The sequence below is a fragment of the Juglans microcarpa x Juglans regia genome, chromosome 7D, assembly GCF_004785595.1.
Source record: "Juglans microcarpa x Juglans regia isolate MS1-56 chromosome 7D, Jm3101_v1.0, whole genome shotgun sequence".
Classification (NCBI taxonomy): Eukaryota; Viridiplantae; Streptophyta; class Magnoliopsida; order Fagales; family Juglandaceae; genus Juglans; species Juglans microcarpa x Juglans regia.
Genome location: NC_054606.1, coordinates 6,579,631 through 6,597,707, shown reverse-complemented (window position 1 = coordinate 6,597,707; position 18,077 = coordinate 6,579,631). Strand labels below are relative to the sequence as shown.

At 34.4% G+C, this 18,077-nt stretch overlaps 3 protein-coding genes across 5 annotated transcripts; 1 reads left to right on the top strand and 2 right to left on the bottom strand.

The window, feature by feature from the left end:
- The first annotated feature begins 1,181 nt into the window (after positions 1-1,181).
- On the top strand, positions 1,182-2,241 carry LOC121239507 (glutathione S-transferase T3-like). Its single transcript, XM_041136764.1, has 2 exons — positions 1,182-1,613; positions 1,693-2,241. The coding sequence occupies exons 1-2, from the start codon at positions 1,182-1,184 to the stop codon at positions 2,239-2,241; spliced, it is 981 nt and encodes a 326-aa protein (XP_040992698.1).
- A 773-nt stretch (positions 2,242-3,014) lies between these two features.
- Positions 3,015-4,506, bottom strand: LOC121238934. Its single transcript, XM_041136036.1, has one exon. It carries the CDS (start codon positions 4,431-4,433, stop codon positions 3,141-3,143), a length of 1,293 nt encoding a protein of 430 aa, XP_040991970.1. The 5' UTR covers positions 4,434-4,506; the 3' UTR covers positions 3,015-3,140.
- Positions 4,507-12,316: 7,810 nt separating this feature from the next.
- LOC121238999 (PHD finger-like domain-containing protein 5A) lies at positions 12,317-15,890 on the bottom strand. Of its 3 annotated transcripts, none has more exons than XM_041136123.1 (4): positions 15,757-15,816; positions 15,492-15,600; positions 14,777-14,919; positions 12,317-12,879 (listed from the first exon to the last, which is right to left on the bottom strand). In XM_041136123.1, exon 4 carries the CDS (start codon positions 12,821-12,823, stop codon positions 12,491-12,493), a length of 333 nt encoding a protein of 110 aa, XP_040992057.1. In that variant the 5' UTR covers positions 12,824-12,879; positions 14,777-14,919; positions 15,492-15,600; positions 15,757-15,816; the 3' UTR covers positions 12,317-12,490. The 3 variants fall into 3 exon arrangements, with proteins under 3 accessions (XP_040992057.1, XP_040992056.1, XP_040992055.1); XM_041136122.1 differs by having other exon boundaries at positions 14,777-14,862; XM_041136121.1 differs by lacking the exon at positions 14,777-14,919 and having other exon boundaries at positions 15,757-15,890.
- Positions 15,891-18,077: the final 2,187 nt, after the last annotated feature.

Here is an 18,077-nt window from a genome sequence, read left to right as displayed (position 1 = left end):
TATCTATTTGTTTGTGTACTTTTGCACACATTTATCTATCAATGGTCATGTTGCTTCAATATTAGGAATCTTATCTTTGTTTTTGTCTCCCACAGGTTCTAATGTAAAACCTCTGTAGATGCATCCAATAACCATTTTTGTTCAATATTGGTTCTTGAAAGTTTTTTTTTTTAAATTCAATTTGGAGATTTTTGTTGTCTTATTTACATTTGTGGCTCAAATGCTGTTAAGTCAGTTGTAGACTTGTCCCCTCGTTGGCCATTTGCAAAAAACATGTGTAATTGAGTTCTGAAGTGGTTGGGCAGTCACTTCAATAGTTATTTGCCAAGCCCTACAATGTTGTTGATTGTTTCTTGCAAAAGCTGGAACCACCTTGTTTTTTATTGAGAGTAAGAACTCCCGAGCCATTTATATTTCAAAATTTGAGGCCTTGTATAGGCAGTTATGCAAAAGGGTTTTGAAACATACAAATAAAAATGATTGAAAATAAAGTGGCTGGGCAGTCAACCTCTAGGGATAAAAATAAAGTGATTGAGAGTAAGAACTCCCTTAAATTAAGAAAGCCAACCTCTAGGGATAGTCTTAATCTACACGGATCCACTTGAGTAAAAAATAAAGTGCATCTTGTAATGTGAGGTCCGTGTGCCTATACTCGTGGAGTTGTGTATTTGAGTTGTATTTACTGGCTGGGCAACCACTATCTCTAATTAAAATTTTTTTGTTGTGTATCCAAGTTGTGTATTTGAGTTGTATTTAGTGGCTGGGCAGCCACTATCTCTAATTAAAATTTTTTTGTTCTGTATCCAAGTTGTGTATTTGAGTTGTATTTAGTGGCTGGGCAGCCACTATCTCTAATTCTGAACTTGCATTCCAGTATTTGAGTTGTGTATTTGAGTTGTATTCAGTGGCTGGGCAGCAGTCAAGCATTTATGTTTTTGTGGAATTGTGACTCTCTTTTGTGTATTCTGTGTATTTGATGTATTCATTCAAGCATAAACTCATTCTCTCTTCATGTTAATGATGTGTATAAACCAACATGCAACATGGTTTGATATTTTCTTAAAATATGCTTCCACTGCTTTATTTTCTTGTGCTGAGTAGTATCTTTTTATTGTACTGCCTTGTATCTAATTTTTTGTGCTTATTGTGCTGCCTTGTATCTATTGTTTGATTCTTAAAGGATGGGCAGTCCATCTGAGGAGGATCCCTTCTTCACCACTCTCTTACAAAGTGGAGGAGAAGGTTGCACTCCAACCTATGAGCAATATTCTAGTGTTATGATCCAAACAACTCCTCTTCACGGTGAAAAGAGGCCTCCTCCAAAAAAAGTTCAGAGAGGTGCATCTTTCACTGTTGAGGAGGATAACTTACTTGTATCCGGTTGGCTCAACATTAGCATTGATGCCATACGGGGTACCGATCAAAAATCCACACAAATGTGGGACAGAATTTCTGAGTTTTATCACGAGTATAAAAAACCAAATACTGCAAATCGTTCGATAGGGTCATTGATCAATCGTTGGTCCATGATCCAGAAATGCACAAACAAGTTTTGTGCATTTCTAGCGCAAGTAGAATCATTGCACCCAAGTGGTGCAACCGAGCACGACAAGGTATGTACCATTTTCCTTTAAATAATGTATTTTTTTATCGATTATTTATTTTTTTGACAATATTCCTTCAATTTTTCAGATTGAAAAAGCTAAAATAATGTACAAAGAGATAGAGAAGGGGAATTTCACAGTGGAGCATTGTTGGTGTCAATTGAGACACCAACCCAAATGGCAGCAACACATGAACAATCTGAATACAAGGAGAAAACCACCCGATAAACGTCCAGCCAATGAGCAGTCTTTTGAAGTTCCCGATGACGTTGTGGAGGAGAATGTTGAGAGGCCTCCAGGCAAAAAACTTGAGAAAGATAACTTAAGGAAGCGGAAGGCTCAGGAAGCATGTGATGTTGACTTCAACAGTGCGCTAGAAAAAATGACCGCTGATAGGCGACTGTTCATGGGAGAGAGGAGAGCATGGGTGACGAAGGCTGATGAAGTGAAGGGTGCACAACTAGAACTTGATAAGAGGAAGTTCGAGGCGGAGATCATGAGTAAGGATCTTTCTAATATGACCGTCATGCAACAAGCCTATTTCCTGAATATTCAGAAGAAAATTTATGAGGACTCTTTAAATAATTCCGAAGGTACATTCGACACATCTCCATCCATACCTCATGGAGGTGTGTAACTGTTGGTTCATTTACAACCCAAAATTCCAGTATTTAGTGGCTGGGCAGCCACATGTATATCCAAAACATGTGGCTGGGCAGCCACTAGTACTACTGAATGTTAGCTTTGGATTAAATAGATGACTGGACAGTTAATTAATGTTTTTGTGGATTAGAGACTTTATTTTGTTGAGGCTGGACAGCCACTTGAAATTGGCTCATGTTAGTTGATGTTGTTGTGGATTAGAGACTTTATTTTGTTGATATGGACAGCCAGCAGTCTCTTGGCTCATGTTAGTTTATTTTGTTGATTTTAGAGAATTTATTTTGTTGATATGGACAGCCAGCAGTCTCTTGAATGTTAGTTGATGTTGTTGATTTTGGAGAATTTATTTTGTTGATATGGATAGCCAGCCAAACTTGAATGTTAGTTGATGTTGTTGATTTTGGAGAATTTATTTTGTTGATATGGACATTCTAGATGTCATTCTATTACAATGGCAAGATGGTCAAGTAGGCAGGTAAATGAGATAAACAACTTTTAACACCCAAATAGGCAGGTAAATGAGATATAACAAAAACGATAAATTCAATATGTCTCATTTGCACAGAAATAGCTTTTAACACCCAAATAAACAATGCAGAATTCATTTTTAAAATGATAAAATAAACAATGCAACAATGATAAAATTAAACATAAACAATGCAACCACAAAATGTGTGCATTGTCTTTTATATATATTTTTTAAGCATGAATATGAATTTGCAATATTCCAAATGACATTCATATTCCAAAAAGCTTTAAAATAATATTCCAATAAAAAGCTTTAAAATAATAAACAACGACACATCATAACTAATAAACTTATTTAATAATCATAAACAATAAACAACGGCAATAAACTTCATAACTCGTAAATTATGAGCGGCCATGCAAATTCCATAAATGCTCGATAAGGTCAGCTTGGAGTTGAGAATGAGTGCCTCTATCTCTAATTCGATGATGTTGCGCAATGAACTCCATGAATTCAGGTATATTATCGCGTGAAATTGGCTCATGTGGAGTATCATCATTGGATTCGTAAATAAACTGGTCAGCCCCGAGATATTGATGACGCTCATCTTCAACGATCATATTGTGCAAGATAATGCATGTGTACATAATGTCTTTTAGAACTCGGGGCTGAAAATACCTAGCAGGTCCACGCACAATTGCAAATCTAGCTTGGAGTACTCCGAAGGCTCGCTCAACATCTTTCCTTGCAGACTCTTGACAAGCAGCAAAATGTTTTTTCTTTTTTCCATGTGGAGCAGGAATTGTCTTCACTAATGTTGCCCATGAAGGATATATACCATCAGCAAGATAATATCCCATTGTGTATTCGTGACCATTGATTGTGTAGTTGCACGGAGGAGCATGACCTTCGGCCAACGTGGCAAAAACAGAAGATCGATCGAGTACATTGATGTCATTATGAGACCCAGGCAAACCAAAAAAAGCATGCCATATCCAAAGATCATAAGATGCAACAGCCTCCAAAATAATAGTTGGTTCATTTACATGACCAGAGTACATACCTTTCCAAGCACTAGGACAGTTCTTCCATTTCCAGTGCATGCAATCAATGCTACCCAACATTCCTGGAAACCCACGGTTTTGTCCGACTTCTAGTAACCTCGTTATATCACTATTGGTTGGAGACCTCAAGTACTCACCCCCAAAAATTGACACGATCGCCTTTACAAATTTCTTCATACTCAACCGTGCGGTGCTTTCTCCAATTCTTACATACTCGTCCATAAGATCTGCCGTAACCCCATATGCAAGCATCCTAATTGCTGCAGTTATCTTTTGAAGGGAGGACAATCCAAGTCTCCCACTGGCGTCTCTTTTTTGGACAAAATAATCATCGTGAGCTTCAACTGCAGAATGTATGCGTAAAAAAAGATTACGATGCATTCGAAACCTCCTCCTAAATACGTTTGGCGGATATATTGACGGCTCAGCAAAGTAATCATTCCAAAGGCGCTCATGACCTTCCAATGGATTACGTCGGATGAACATACGAGGTTGAGAATTACGACGACGTGAAGCAGATGCTCCCTCGACTGCATGTTGTTGTCTATGTAGGGCCATTGCTTGTATCATATACTCCTCGTGATCAAAATAATCTTCATCTTCTATATGATCAATACTCTCAAAGGGATCCATAGGGAATTTGGAGAATTGTGTATTTGATGGAATGAAAGAAGAAATATTGGTTTTTGATGAGTGGGAAGTAATGAGAGGATGGATCTATTTATAGAGCTTAATCCGAGACTATTAGTTATAACTAAAAAAATTGGTAAAAGAAGAATGGTTGGCACCATCTACTTGTTGGGTAGAAGAATGGTTGTTAAAATGTGTTTGTTGGATAATTAGGTTGAGAAAAAAAATTAATTCAAAAATAATAATTTAAGTATCAAATTAAATTATTAATTAACATATATTAGTGTAATTATAAAATTTATTATAAAAAATAATATTATTAAAAAAATAATATTATATTATTATTTTGATGAATCCAATGGCTAATCCAATGTGGAGTTATGGATAAGGAGATTTTAGATATATGAAAAATATGTACTTTTCATCAAATTTTGAAGATGAATTTGATGAATCCAATGCCAGTGCTCTTACTTTCAGTACTACAGTAGCATCAGATATTATGGTCCACTATCTATGCAGCTAGCTGTGATGATGAGTTGGCTTGATGCATGGCTTTCTCTAGTTGGAAGAGGCATCTTCTGGATAATATTGATCAGTGCCCGATAATGACTATAATTAAGATAAAGAAAAAATATATATATTTGGTTTATAAAAATTTTAATCTACTTTTACATTGTACGTCAAATTGACAAGTTGATTTTATCATTAAGTAGATTTAATGTCTGACATCAATTTATAAATTTATTTTTACAATATTTCTTTGTAGGTTTTTGAAAAAGAAAAAAAAAATCTCTTTATGGACCCAGTTTTCATAATCAATCTTACTTTCTTAATTCTGACAAAAAAAAAAAAAACAAAACAAAATCTTAGACCTTGTTTAGTTACACATAAAAGTTGAAAATTATTCAAAGAATCTTATAAAATCAAGCCAAACTTCATTAAATCTAAAAAGAGAAAACAAAAAACTGGTGGGTGTAGCAGTCAGCACTGCTAAAAGAAAATAGATACGATTATATCAAAAATAAACTCCATGATTTTTTTTTAGCAATGCTACACCTACCGAGTGCACTGTGATTCAGAAGCGTTTTCAAAGCCTTTGTCCGGTCCGAATCACAAAATGCATTATAATATTTAAAAACATTAATTATAAAATTGACAAACTTACAAGTATACATTTTTTTTTTTTTTTTTTTTTTTTTACAAAACCTCTAAACTTTATTGAAAATAAACCCTCCCTTAATGCGGAGGTATACCGTATAACAAACAAATCAAACCAATACCCCGACCCAAAACGCCAAAACACCAAAACAATAAAAAAAGAGGACAAACTAAAAGTCCTCTAAAGATTACCAATGAATATAAGGCAAACCCAACCTCTCCAAACGTGAAAAACCCTTCAACTCTTTGGGAAGCAAGTCATACTCTTCATACATTCTACCACCTCCTTCCTCACTACTCTAGGCCAAAAAATTCGCGACCATATTACCTTCTCAAAATTAATGAGAAATAGAGGAAGGAAGTCTAGAAGAAGCTACAAGAAACTCTTTCCAAAAATCTCATAGATACCAAACCGAGCATCTTCTGGTTCTAACCCAATTCACCACAATTTTCGAGTCACGTTCTATTTCAACATGCAAGAAACCCATGTTAGTACACATCCTTACCCCTTCCAACAGCACCCATAGCTTAGGCTCATTATTAGCGTACCATGACCAAAAAACTTAGAAAAAGCTGCCAAGAAATGTCCATCACAGTCACGGATAACACCCCCACCACCCATACTTCCCGGGTTACCTCTACAACTTCCATTCACATTTAATTTCACCCAACCCTCCAATGGTTTCCTCCATTGAACAAGATGAGGACTACATACAGTGGCTATAGGGACCCTAAATTCCAGCGCAGCCAAGACCTCTGTATCAATACGAGAAACAGCACCCCCATTAGACATTCTATCTGAGATAATACGGAGCCACACCTTCACTGCCCTCCAAATGCTTATCACAGATTACAGGCTACCCTCCACACGTGCCTTGCACCTGTGGATCCACAACCTCCAAGGCAATAAACAAGGCAGAATACCAATTAAAAGACCCCTCATGGAAGATTTCTTAGCAAACGAAAACCAATGAGAGACTCTTGACCACCACGAAACATGATGCACCTTCTGCATCCCCAACGTCGTTTCCGCACATGATCCCTCGACTCACAATGACCTGAAGAACAGCAATTGCACTAGGAAGCAATTGAGATTCCCACAAATCGAATATTTTCATCCATTGGCAAACAATTATACTTGGTTTTCCATACACAGACTGAGACTTTCTTTGGTAATAAACCATGCCAAATCCACTCCATTCCTTGAACTTTAGGAGCTTTTACTCTTATCAGGTCCCATGCACTTGCAGCAGAAAACTTGCCGTCTCTACTCGGCATCCACACCAGAACATCCTCTCCACCGACTCCAACAAATGATCAATATCCCATCTATTATCAACCCATAAATCTCTAATACGCAAAGAAGTTGGATTAATAAACGTGTTAGCATGAAGACATAGAGGCCCACTCGAAAGCCAACGATCATGCCAAAATGACCCACGCCCCTCCTTGACCTTTAACTGCACATTCTCAAGCACCTCCGGCAAAACACCCATGACTGATTTCCAGAATCTAGAACCAGAGGGATTATGAACAGCCAACGCCACATGACCCTTCTTCACATACTTAGCCAGGAAAAAATTAGACCATAAATTATCACAAGCCAATAAACGCCACACAAACTTCATATGAATGGCTCTTTGTACCTCTAATGAATTCCACAAACTCAGACCCCCTTCCTCCGTTGGTGTACACAAATTTCCCCATGCACGCCATTTTCTCCTATGACGACCATCCGAGCCACCCCAAAATAAGGACGTCATACAAGAATTTATTTTATGATGAATTGCTTTTGGAATGTTAAGAACAGCTAGAAGGTGCATAGACATGCTCGAAAGGACATGCCGAAGAAGAATGAGGCGACCCCCATGCGACAGCAAATTAAACTTCCACCCTGCCAATTTTTCCCTGATTTTAGCTACTAAAGGTTCCAAATCTGGAACGTTAAGTCGCCCCACAACAATAGGAACACCAAGATAAATCACTGGGAAACTCCCTTCCACAAAACCCAACATCCTCTTCAAACCAAGCCTCTTACTCGTAGAGATATGCTTAGAAAAGAACAAAGCAGATTTTTCTTTGTTAATCAACTGACCTGACCACCTCTCATAAATCCCCAAAACTTCAATAAGTCTGCGCAAAGACCTCCTCTCCCCATTAAGAAAAACCAAAAGATCATCCGCGTAAAGAAGATGAGAAATCAAAGGTGCCCCCGATGGATGAGAAAAACACTTAATCCTACCCTCTGCAAGATTCCTTTTCAAAAGCCACGATAGCACTTTCTCCATGATGATAAATAAATAAGATGACAAAAGATCCCATTGACGAAGATCACGGGTGGACTTGAAAAAACCCGTGTAAGAATCATTCATCATAATCGAGAATCATTGTGAGCACACACAGTTTGCCACCAAAGCACAAGATTGACTTGAAAATCCAAAACACTCAAGAACGTGTATAAGGAAATCTCAATCAACTCTATAATGAGCTTCGGACATATCAATCTTTACCATAAGATTTCTACCAGACATTTTTTTATTCAAAGAATGCACCATTTCCTTAAGACAACTTAATGTTCTAAAAAATACTCCGCTCAGGGATAAAAGTGCCCTACTCCTGTGAAATCATCAAGAAATACTTAATCAAGAAATTCATATACAAACACAATTCAACTTTTACACTCACAACACTCATTTCTTCTCATCAAAATTGACTATAGATACTCAATAAGGGAAAATGATATATCAAAACATGTACATTTCGTGCAAATTTTTTGAACAAAAAGCAATTAGAGCAATTAGAAAAAAATTCCTCCTTTTTAAAAATGATTTATGAGGTACTTATCTGTCCTAAACTTGTAGCGAATATATATGTCGCTTCTCACCTATATATAGTAAAAGGCCTTTGAACTGTTTTTAATCACATAGTTTGGACACTTAGAGTATCTCAAAATTCTATGAATAGTAGTGAAATAATTTGCTTTAAATTATTTTATTGGATTTTGAAAAATGAGAGAGAAAAAATTGAATAAAAATATTACAAAGTTAAAAAATTATTTGAATCTAGTTTTTTAATGTTAGTTTTTGTAAAACCTGTATTGATTTTTGTGTTTGAATGATGATTAGATAAAAAATCTTAAAATCTGAAATTGAAAAGTATTTTGTGTTTAAATTATCGATATTTAGAAAAAAAATTATGAGAAACTTTGAGAATTTTATATCTATCTTTTTGTCCAAACATCCTAAGTTCGTTTGGACATTTAAGCACAAACTCGTCTTAGTTCATCTTAAATCATTGATGGAATTCACTATTTTTTAATTTCTTATAAAAATGTTAAACTCATCTCAACCTACTTTATACATTTATACACATATCATAAACTATTTACATTTAAAAACATCTTAATAGAACTTATAAAATACTACTATTCACATATCAACTCGAATTATCTAAGGTCATCTCAACATTCAAATACAGCCTTAGAGTAACTCAAAATTTTGTAAATAAAAATGAAATAATTTAAGTTAAAATGTTTATTGAATTTTGTAAAATGAGAGAGAAAAATTTAAGAAATGAGTGATAAATGGTTTAAATTATTTTTGAAAAATGAGAAAGAAATGGTTTAATTTTGTATTAATTTTTATTTTTTGTTTTGAAGTTTGTATAATTATAATGATTTGATAAAAAAAAAACTGAATATTTAAAATTAGAAAGTATTTTGTATTTGAGTACTGATGTTTGAAAAAGAAATTATAAAAAAAAAATTAAAATCTCTCATTTCTATCTCGTCTACCAAATGTTGCCGACTTTTAACAAGTATCAACAGTTCAACAGTTGGTGTAAAAAGATCAAAAATTACGAAAAAGAGCCACTTTTCTTTATAGGGTGGAACAAAGAATCATTTCTCCTGTTCCATATGTAGATCATCCGTTGGAATATCTGCATTCATATGAGTTAAACTGATCATCATCCATGCCGAATAAGTTGGTCAGAAAAAATGGCATTTCGAATCAACATTTAAAGGTCATTGTACAGAGAATCTTCCAATCTGAAGTCTTTCTCTGTTGAATTCTTCATTCTACTTGCAATCTTTGATATTTCCCATGCAGTTAGTGATTTCGGTGTTACTGATTTGAACTCAAAACCGTCGACAGAAAATGTTTTATCCGGGTAGAAATGTACGGGCCCATCAGCATGCACAGAGGGATTTGACTCTGTTTGGCTTCTTTTTTCTTATATATTTTCTTTTAAAGAGAGGACCTTAGAGAACATAACGCTTTGGTGATATCATAAGATACGGTACACAAGCTTTCTTAATGTGCAAAACGACATGATATGCACGTTATTTATGCAGACATTCACTTCAATTGATGAAACAAAAGCATCATGGAGTAGCTGTGTCTTTCTGAACTATACAGCCGCTACTCTTTTTGGCTGCAGGAAGATGATTCTGGGTCTTCAATTCTTTCCCTGCAAACATAACACCAAATTTCCACTTTTAATCAAGGCGTCTTATGAATGCAATCTTGATTAGAAGAAGAACAAAAAATAAAAATAAAAAGTGAGATCTGGATCGGCTTTGCATCCAAAAAGAGAGAGATTGGTTGCAAATCATAGGGTTCTAAGCCATGACATACACTTTTTGTCATGCGCCAGTACTACAAATTACAGGTTCTCTCTACTATATATATAAGACATGCATAGAGAGAGAGAGAGAGAGAGAGAGAGAGAGAGAGTATGACAAACATATATACTTGGAAGTGAAGTGGAAACGGGCATTGCAGGAGAAGGGTGAGGATCGTGTCTCGGGTTGGCTCCAGGGCCATCGTAGTCCTCGGTGCCCCAAATGGTTTCATCTCCTGTGGAGTAACATCAACAGTTTACAAATGCTTTTGCCAAATCTCTTCTTATATCAAGTGGATAGTGACCGTTTAAGTGAATCTGGTATTTACATGCAGGTTCAATTCGTTAAGATTTTTGGGTTTCCTCTGATCTATAAATCGTATATTTCAAGATGATCTTAACTAAGTCAGACCTAACAGATAAATGAAGATAATGAAATCATATATCCTACTGCATGCAACAACGATGTTACATACCTGCAGGGATTTTGCGACCAGAGCACAGTATGGCAAAGGTGAGTAAGAAGAAGATCAGTACGCTGAGGCGAGCTTCAAAACCCATCCCTCTCTAACTCTCTCTCTCTCTCTCTCTCTCTCTCTCTCTAGCCGAAACTGTGTGAAATCTGACTCAGAGCATTTTTCCTAAATTTTTCATTAAATTTTAGCTAAAAATGACATTTCCTATAATTTTATCCTAAATTTTACTCATTTTCAAAAAACCTTCTACATCTCATTCCCTATCATTTTCTTATTTTATTAAAATAATATTTTTTTATTCTTTCTTTATTACTTTTTTCTCTCACTTCCATTTACAAATTTAGCTACTCAATATTTTTTCTTATATTTTGAACTATTATTGTAGTGAATATTTTAAATAAGAATTTAAATCATTTTTAATATTTTTAAAATTATTTTTTTATATTTTCGTAGTTATTTAAATTATTTTTAAAACTATTATTTAAAACTATAACAAATATGAGTATGAGAGAAAGTGTAGATGATTGAAAGAAAAATTAATTTAATTGAAATAAATAAAATATTGATAAAAGTGATTTAGGGGATGAAAGTTAGTTTCCTATATTTAGGAAACTACTATTCATCCCCTAAACATTTTCCCTAAAATAGTTAGGGATCTAGATGCAGGAGGTTTTGAGAGTATTTCTTAAATTTTTTTCTCAAATTATAAAAAAAAAGAAATTACAGCAGACCGGATGAGAATGTTCTCATGACCCATATACCATTTGTATTGCATAGGAAAAAAAGGCAAAAAGGCTACCCGCTGCCGCTGGTAATGACAAATGGCCAACCTTTTTTGCCGGATGGAGTCATAGTATGAACGGTTTCTTGCACAGGCCAAAGTCATACCCTCGACCATGAACGCCACGACTTCAGAAGGAAAATGCCACGTTAGAAGTCCATTTGTAGTATTTATTAAGAGTGTGGCGTTAATACCCAATCCAAACCACTTAAGATAAGGGATTTTTTCTATTTTTTTCAGGTTTTTCTATTTGAAGTGAAATAAATAGAATTTAAGATGCTAGGATAAAATCAAAATGTCAGGACGGTAAAACATAAATGAGAACTGAACTGGTACAATTTATTTTTTTTATTTTTTGCAGGCTTATAAAAGCAAAATTTCCCTTATTTTATAATGTCCGATCTCACTTTCATTTGGCTTCTAATCGTGTAACATTATCTATGATGTCTCATTTAGTTTTTGTAAACAATCTGGTCAAAATGATTTGTCTTTATGGTAACAATCCAATGAGCTAATGATCTTTGCTCCACAATTAAGGAAATCTCTTATAAATCTGATTATATATGCAAAGAGTGTAAACAACATGATGTCATACATCAACTTACAAATATAATTTTGCTAAAACAAAATGAATAAATATCAGTTTGATACACATTTAAAAGTTTTCCTTTAAGAGCCCCATCTCCAAACTACAAATCATGCAAGAATTTAATCCTGAATCCGTTTTCAGTTTCAAATCATATCTAATATGGTAGAAATATTTTAGTCACAAATAGATTCCACAAAAAAATACTCACTTATTTTAATCACAAATAGCACTTCGTTGATATTTTAGTGCACAAAAGCTATTTAAAAAAGCAGCATATATATGTTTATGCCATGCTCATCATTAAGAGGTTCTACTCGTAAAAGGAAATCATCAGGTGGTTCCAACATATCAAGAGTCGTCATCTCAAACAGAGCAACCAAAAAAGAAAAGGCAGTTCAAAAGCACCAGATATTTTTCTATCCACTGCTCATCATTATCTTTTCTTAAAACCATACTTCTTGCGTTCATAAAATAGGTCAGTTTTTGCACTACCTAAATTAACAATTTTCGGACATCCATCTCTATCTTTCTCCTGCTGCGTACACTCCTTGCAATAGTAGGCATCAGAAATCCCCACTCCTCCACAGATAACACAGCGACCCTGAAAGGACCCATAGTTGCATTCATCACAAACCCGCACAAGCGTGCAAGGGCGCACATAGGAGTCACAGATTACGCACTTCCCATCACATTTCTCACAAAGTCTTCCAATGGCAATTCCTGGCTGCTTCCGGCACATAATCAGATCTGGATGATGCTTGGCCATGCTTTCTGAAACCAGCTAGTTCCTTAATGAGAAGTTATAAAGAACACGCAAAATCCCTGCATGGCATTTTTTTTTTATCAGAGATTTTTATCATCAAGAAGACAGAAAAGCTCATCCACAAACAAAAAAGAATATTAACAGCATCTCAGTTTCTAATTTCTATACTGGAATGAGTAAAGAATATTGTCCTCCAGAGAACAAATCACAATGCCTGGCATATTAACATGATGTGTGCACGCACATCAAGTAAAATCAACTGCTTGGTTTAGACAGCTAACTATCATCTGATGACATAAAAAGAAAACTTCCAACTTTCCCCATAATCATCCAATCAAACCAACATTTTGTCAAACAAAAGTTTAGATAGGGAACAACTAGATGTCACAAAAGTCTCCAGCTGAAATTCACGAGGATTAAAATGGCAATGGTCCTACAAACTCAGGCGCCCTTCTCCAAGCAATTTGCCACGTTTCTTCAAGTAAAATGGATTTTTTCTTTTAATTTCAACAATACCTCCTCCATGCGTTGGACGCATACAACTAGACAAGAAATCAAAATGTACAAAATTTGTGTATAATATGTGAGCATTAAAAACCCAGATAAATGTCACACAATCAAATATATTTCCACGTTCTTCAGAATTCTAAAACTGTTCAGCAGTCAACTCAGAGAAAAAGGAATATGGGTAGGGTCCGGATAGACTATATTTATTTACTGACAAATGAATGAGGGGACAATAAGAGAAAAAATCATTGCAGTGCCTGAGATAAAAACAATTTCAAACATGTCCAGGATGAGGAATTCAACAATGAGTTTAGAAGTATGCTTCTGTTCAAGTTTTGAGCCAAATTCAAGAATGGCCAAAACATTGCTCCTCACAATATGAACTTAACTGATCAATCAAGTTTTTCCCATCCCTGGTCAAATAAAGTGTCAGCTTATCATCACACTACAGCAGCTACAACTTAATCCTAGCACCATGGTCCAAGAGACAATACATACGATACAAAACCCATGTGTGAAATGGAGGAAGAAACTATTCTTTTTTTTTCTTTTTCTTATCAGATCCATATAACATACAAATTGCGCCAAGCTCAAACTGAAATTATAAACCAACTGAATTTAGGGTCACTAATGGCAAACCAGAATGATCTTAGGTCCTAAACTTCCAAGAAAGGTATAAACTCTATGGACCTACCTAAAATTTGATCAAACAACAGTAAGTCCAGTTTATTGTTTGTTACTATGCCCAATATATAGATAATCATTGTAAAAAATAAACTGAAATATACCATTGTAACAATACATGAATGATATGCAGATTATTTCCTTTCAAATTGTGTTACAAAATGGCCCTACAAACCTAACTTGTTCTAAGAAAAAGTAATTGCACCACTACATCCCACAAAAGCTCCAATCAACCCTCAAGTTTCCTTAAACAGCTTCTTCCCCTACTCTTTTTCGTAGCAACACTTAATAAGCTCAACCCAGTTACTTATATTTTGTCCCAAAATAACCCACCCAACTATATTTTAACCCAAACATTCTCAATAGCACTTCATCAAACACTTATTTCCTATAATATAGCTATTAGTTTAGGAACAATGCATGACCTATCAAGAACCAAGATGTAATCAAGTACAGTCCGATTTAAAAAAAAAATGATAATAATTACATGGCACTTAAATCAAACTTTGATGAGAATATTTCGTAAACATGCATTTACAAAATGCACTTAAAATATAACAAAAACCATGTATGTGTCTGCTTGGCGTGCACAGCTCTATAGCACGCAATACGTACTCAAACAATGCATCTCAGCATTTTTTCTAAATTTGATATTCTTTGACTAGCTTCTCTGTATCCAATTTAAATGCAAAATTTCTAGTTTTATGGTCTTAAAACCCCCAATATTTTAGGTATGTGCACTAACTCCGCCATAAGATTGCCTACCTCCGACTTAATTGGAGGTTGAATCTGAAATCCAACTTCACCTCCAAAAGTCTCTAAATATCCACTTCACTCCACTCTCGCTCTAACTTCATAAAGACCAAGCAGAAGTAGGATTGGAGTGTCGGATTTGGGCCTTTTTAGGCCTTCCAAACAAATTTAACTCACACAAAAACGCCAAAATGCAAACTACATGTTAGACATAAGATCCGTTTATGTAACATTCACGCCAAGATGCACAAGGTAATTCAAATGAAATAAATCTTGTAGACACGATCCTGCCTTCCAACAGGCGAATTTTCAAGAAAGGAACCAAAAAAAAAAAATATATATATATATATATATATATGCCATATATGAACGCTGGATTTTGTAGATCTGCATTCCAGCTCTAGGAAAACCATCTTCGAGAGTAATCTTGAAATAATCCAAGCTAAAAGCATCATAGAGTCATACTGAGCTATGACTCATACACGATGACATGAGTTAAAAACAATTCAGTGCATTTAGAAGACATGAGTTAAAAGAAATTCGCCATATTAGAAAGAAAAAGAATAAGCCAGAGCCAAAAGAAGAACAAAAGAGCTACAACAACCAAAAGGGGAAAACAAGGTAAGATTGGAAAGCACAGGGATGCCAGTCAGGACCCGAAAAACATCGAGTACCATTACAAAACAATAAGGAAAAACAAAACAAAACCCTAGATTAAAATTGAAACCTGGCTGTACGATGGGAAGGAAGGGCAAAGCTCTGCCTCTGTTTGACTTCGAAGAAAACCGAGAGGGGCAGGCAGGTGTGTGGGCGAGGGTGTGTTGCCGGATTCGAGTCTGTGACAGTGAAGCGAGAGAGAGAAAATCAGACAGAGAGAGAAACAAACGGGAGAGAGGGGGAGTTTACCAGAAAACATTAGGAAAAACAAAACGAACAGTCACAGTAACAAACTTAAAACAACGAAATAATACTAGAAAACGCAAGAACCATACCCACAGCTAAACCGCGCCGAGGGCGAAGGGCGATGCTCTGCTCCTTTGGTGTAATGTTGAAGAGGCTGCGCAGTCGGAGGGGAAGTGGAAATGTTGAGAACGATCGAACCATCACTATTTGGGCCGGGCTTTTTATATGGACAGACCTAATAATCAAACGCCTCGTTTACTTACGTAATTCAGATAAGATTGAGGTTCCGTTTGTATTCGTAATTCATCTAAATTTATTTTAATTTATCTTAATTTATCTCAATTTATCTCACTATTATTTATTATTATTCATTAATTTTAACTTATAAATCTTACTAGTATTCATAACCTATCTCACTACTATTCATAACTCATCTCAACTTATTTTTGAATCTAAACGATACTAAAATGAGATGTTTTATTAAAAATTAAATAAAACATAGTTAAAATATAATTTTTTAATATAATTTTTATTTTAAAATTTTAAAGAATTAAATTATTTTTTATATTTTTTATATGAATTTAAAAAAATTATAATAATGAAATAATATGATTTTGTATATCCAAACCGGATGATTATCTCTTGCTTTAATTATGTGGTCTGACTACATTTGGAATGAGGCCCACATGGCCCAACCCATTTCTATAATAGTTGATTTCTGTTGCCATAGCCCCATCCAGCGTTAGATGAACGTTTTATTCCGTTTCATTGAAGTAGAAAGTTAATTAAAAAAAAAAAAAAAAAAAAGGAGTGTGCCTCCTAATGAGATTGGGTCGAGTTATAATACAATCGTTTTAACCTTGAGTAATGATGCACGCACCATCATTTTCACGATCTTTTATATAACTATATATGGGTGAAATATATAATTATATAATAAAAATTATAATGAAATTAAAATTAAAACGAAGTCAATTGGATTGAAGTACGGAAATATTATTTTTTTTAAAGAGATTCAAACTTCTTGCAGTGTACAAAGTCTCAAATTAATCAGTACAGTAAAAATGTTTTTGACTGACTCCTTTAAGATACAATAGCCCAACTGATCGTTGTATAGTCTGAATTAACTCTACACAAGTGATTGAGTTTAAAACTCTACAAAATAAAAACACCTCTATTTTACTTGAAATCTCTCGAACACATAAAACTATCAGATGAAATCGTATGAAACTTTTTATGCACCACCTCTGACTGATAACCAAAGCACCTATTTATAGGCTAGTAAAAACGACTTATTAAGTAACCGACGAATTAAACTCTGCATAAGTTAACGCACAAAATAATGATTTGAAACGGCTGAGCCTTAAAACAAAACCGTAAAAAATCATAATCAATCAAAAGTTGAAAATACTTTCTCAAGTTGGATCTATTTTTCCGTCAGTCAAAAGAAGGATAACGTATATACATGAATTAAAGTCATAGCTGGAAAACTAGTACCTCAATAGCCATAAATGCAATGCATGCCTACTGAAAGAAAACGTAAAACACTAAAATTTATTACAAACTGCTTTCAAGATAATTACAAAATATATTAATGTAAGAAAATCTGCAACGGCATGCAAGTAAAAATCTATATTAAAATCCAAACGTTGCAATTTAAAAGATAATCGTTACAAAATAAATTTTTATTAAAATGTAACAGCACTATATTTTAAAATGAAGGTATTTATGTAAAATGATATTATCCTTAAAATATAATTGTATAAATAATTGAAAAAGAGATTGTGTTTGTCATTTTCTAACAATGTCACTATAGTCATGTTCAGTACCTTTCTATGTACCAATAAAAAGGTGTTTTTGACAAAAAAAAAAAAACTGTTTATGTCAAGTGAAAATTCTTGAAAGAGGGAATGTATCAATGTTAATCAGATGGATAATTACAGTAAAAGAAAATAAGAAAATAGGTTCAACTTTATAAAAATCTTTCATTCGTGATTAGTGAACCAATTAGGCTACACGAAATAGATATTTGTCGCCACATTTTTTTATTAAGAAAATGATATTTGGTTCCTTGAGTTTATCTCCTTAAAGTTACCGTTCGAATATTTATTTTTTAAATTTTTTAATGATTAAGATTATTAATAAAATTATATATTTTTTTAAGTTTAAAAAAATATTTAGAAAAAATACAACCAATAATAAATTTAAGAGGACAAACTCATAGGTTGAGCAGCACCCTTTTTGCTGTCCTCAATCTATTGTCTCTTCTATTGTCGTTGGCTTCGCAAGTAGTATTCGAGTCGATTCACCAATTCCAACAGCATCGACAAAAGACTATATATTTTGACATATAACTGATTTCGATGTGTTTTTGTTGGCTTTTGATCCATTCTACCCAATCTAGACCGTT

Coding starts and splice junctions, on each gene's coding strand:
- LOC121238934 (XM_041136036.1), bottom strand. CDS start 4,433: ATGGATCCCTTTGAGAGTATTGATCATATAGAAGATGAAGATTATTTT.
- LOC121238999 (XM_041136121.1), bottom strand. CDS start 12,823: ATGGCCAAGCATCATCCAGATCTGATTATGTGCCGGAAGCAGCCAGGA.
- LOC121239507 (XM_041136764.1), top strand. CDS start 1,182: ATGGGCAGTCCATCTGAGGAGGATCCCTTCTTCACCACTCTCTTACAA. Junction 1,614..1,692: donor GTGCAACCGAGCACGACAAG/GTATGTACCATT, acceptor TCAATTTTTCAG/ATTGAAAAAGCTAAAATAAT.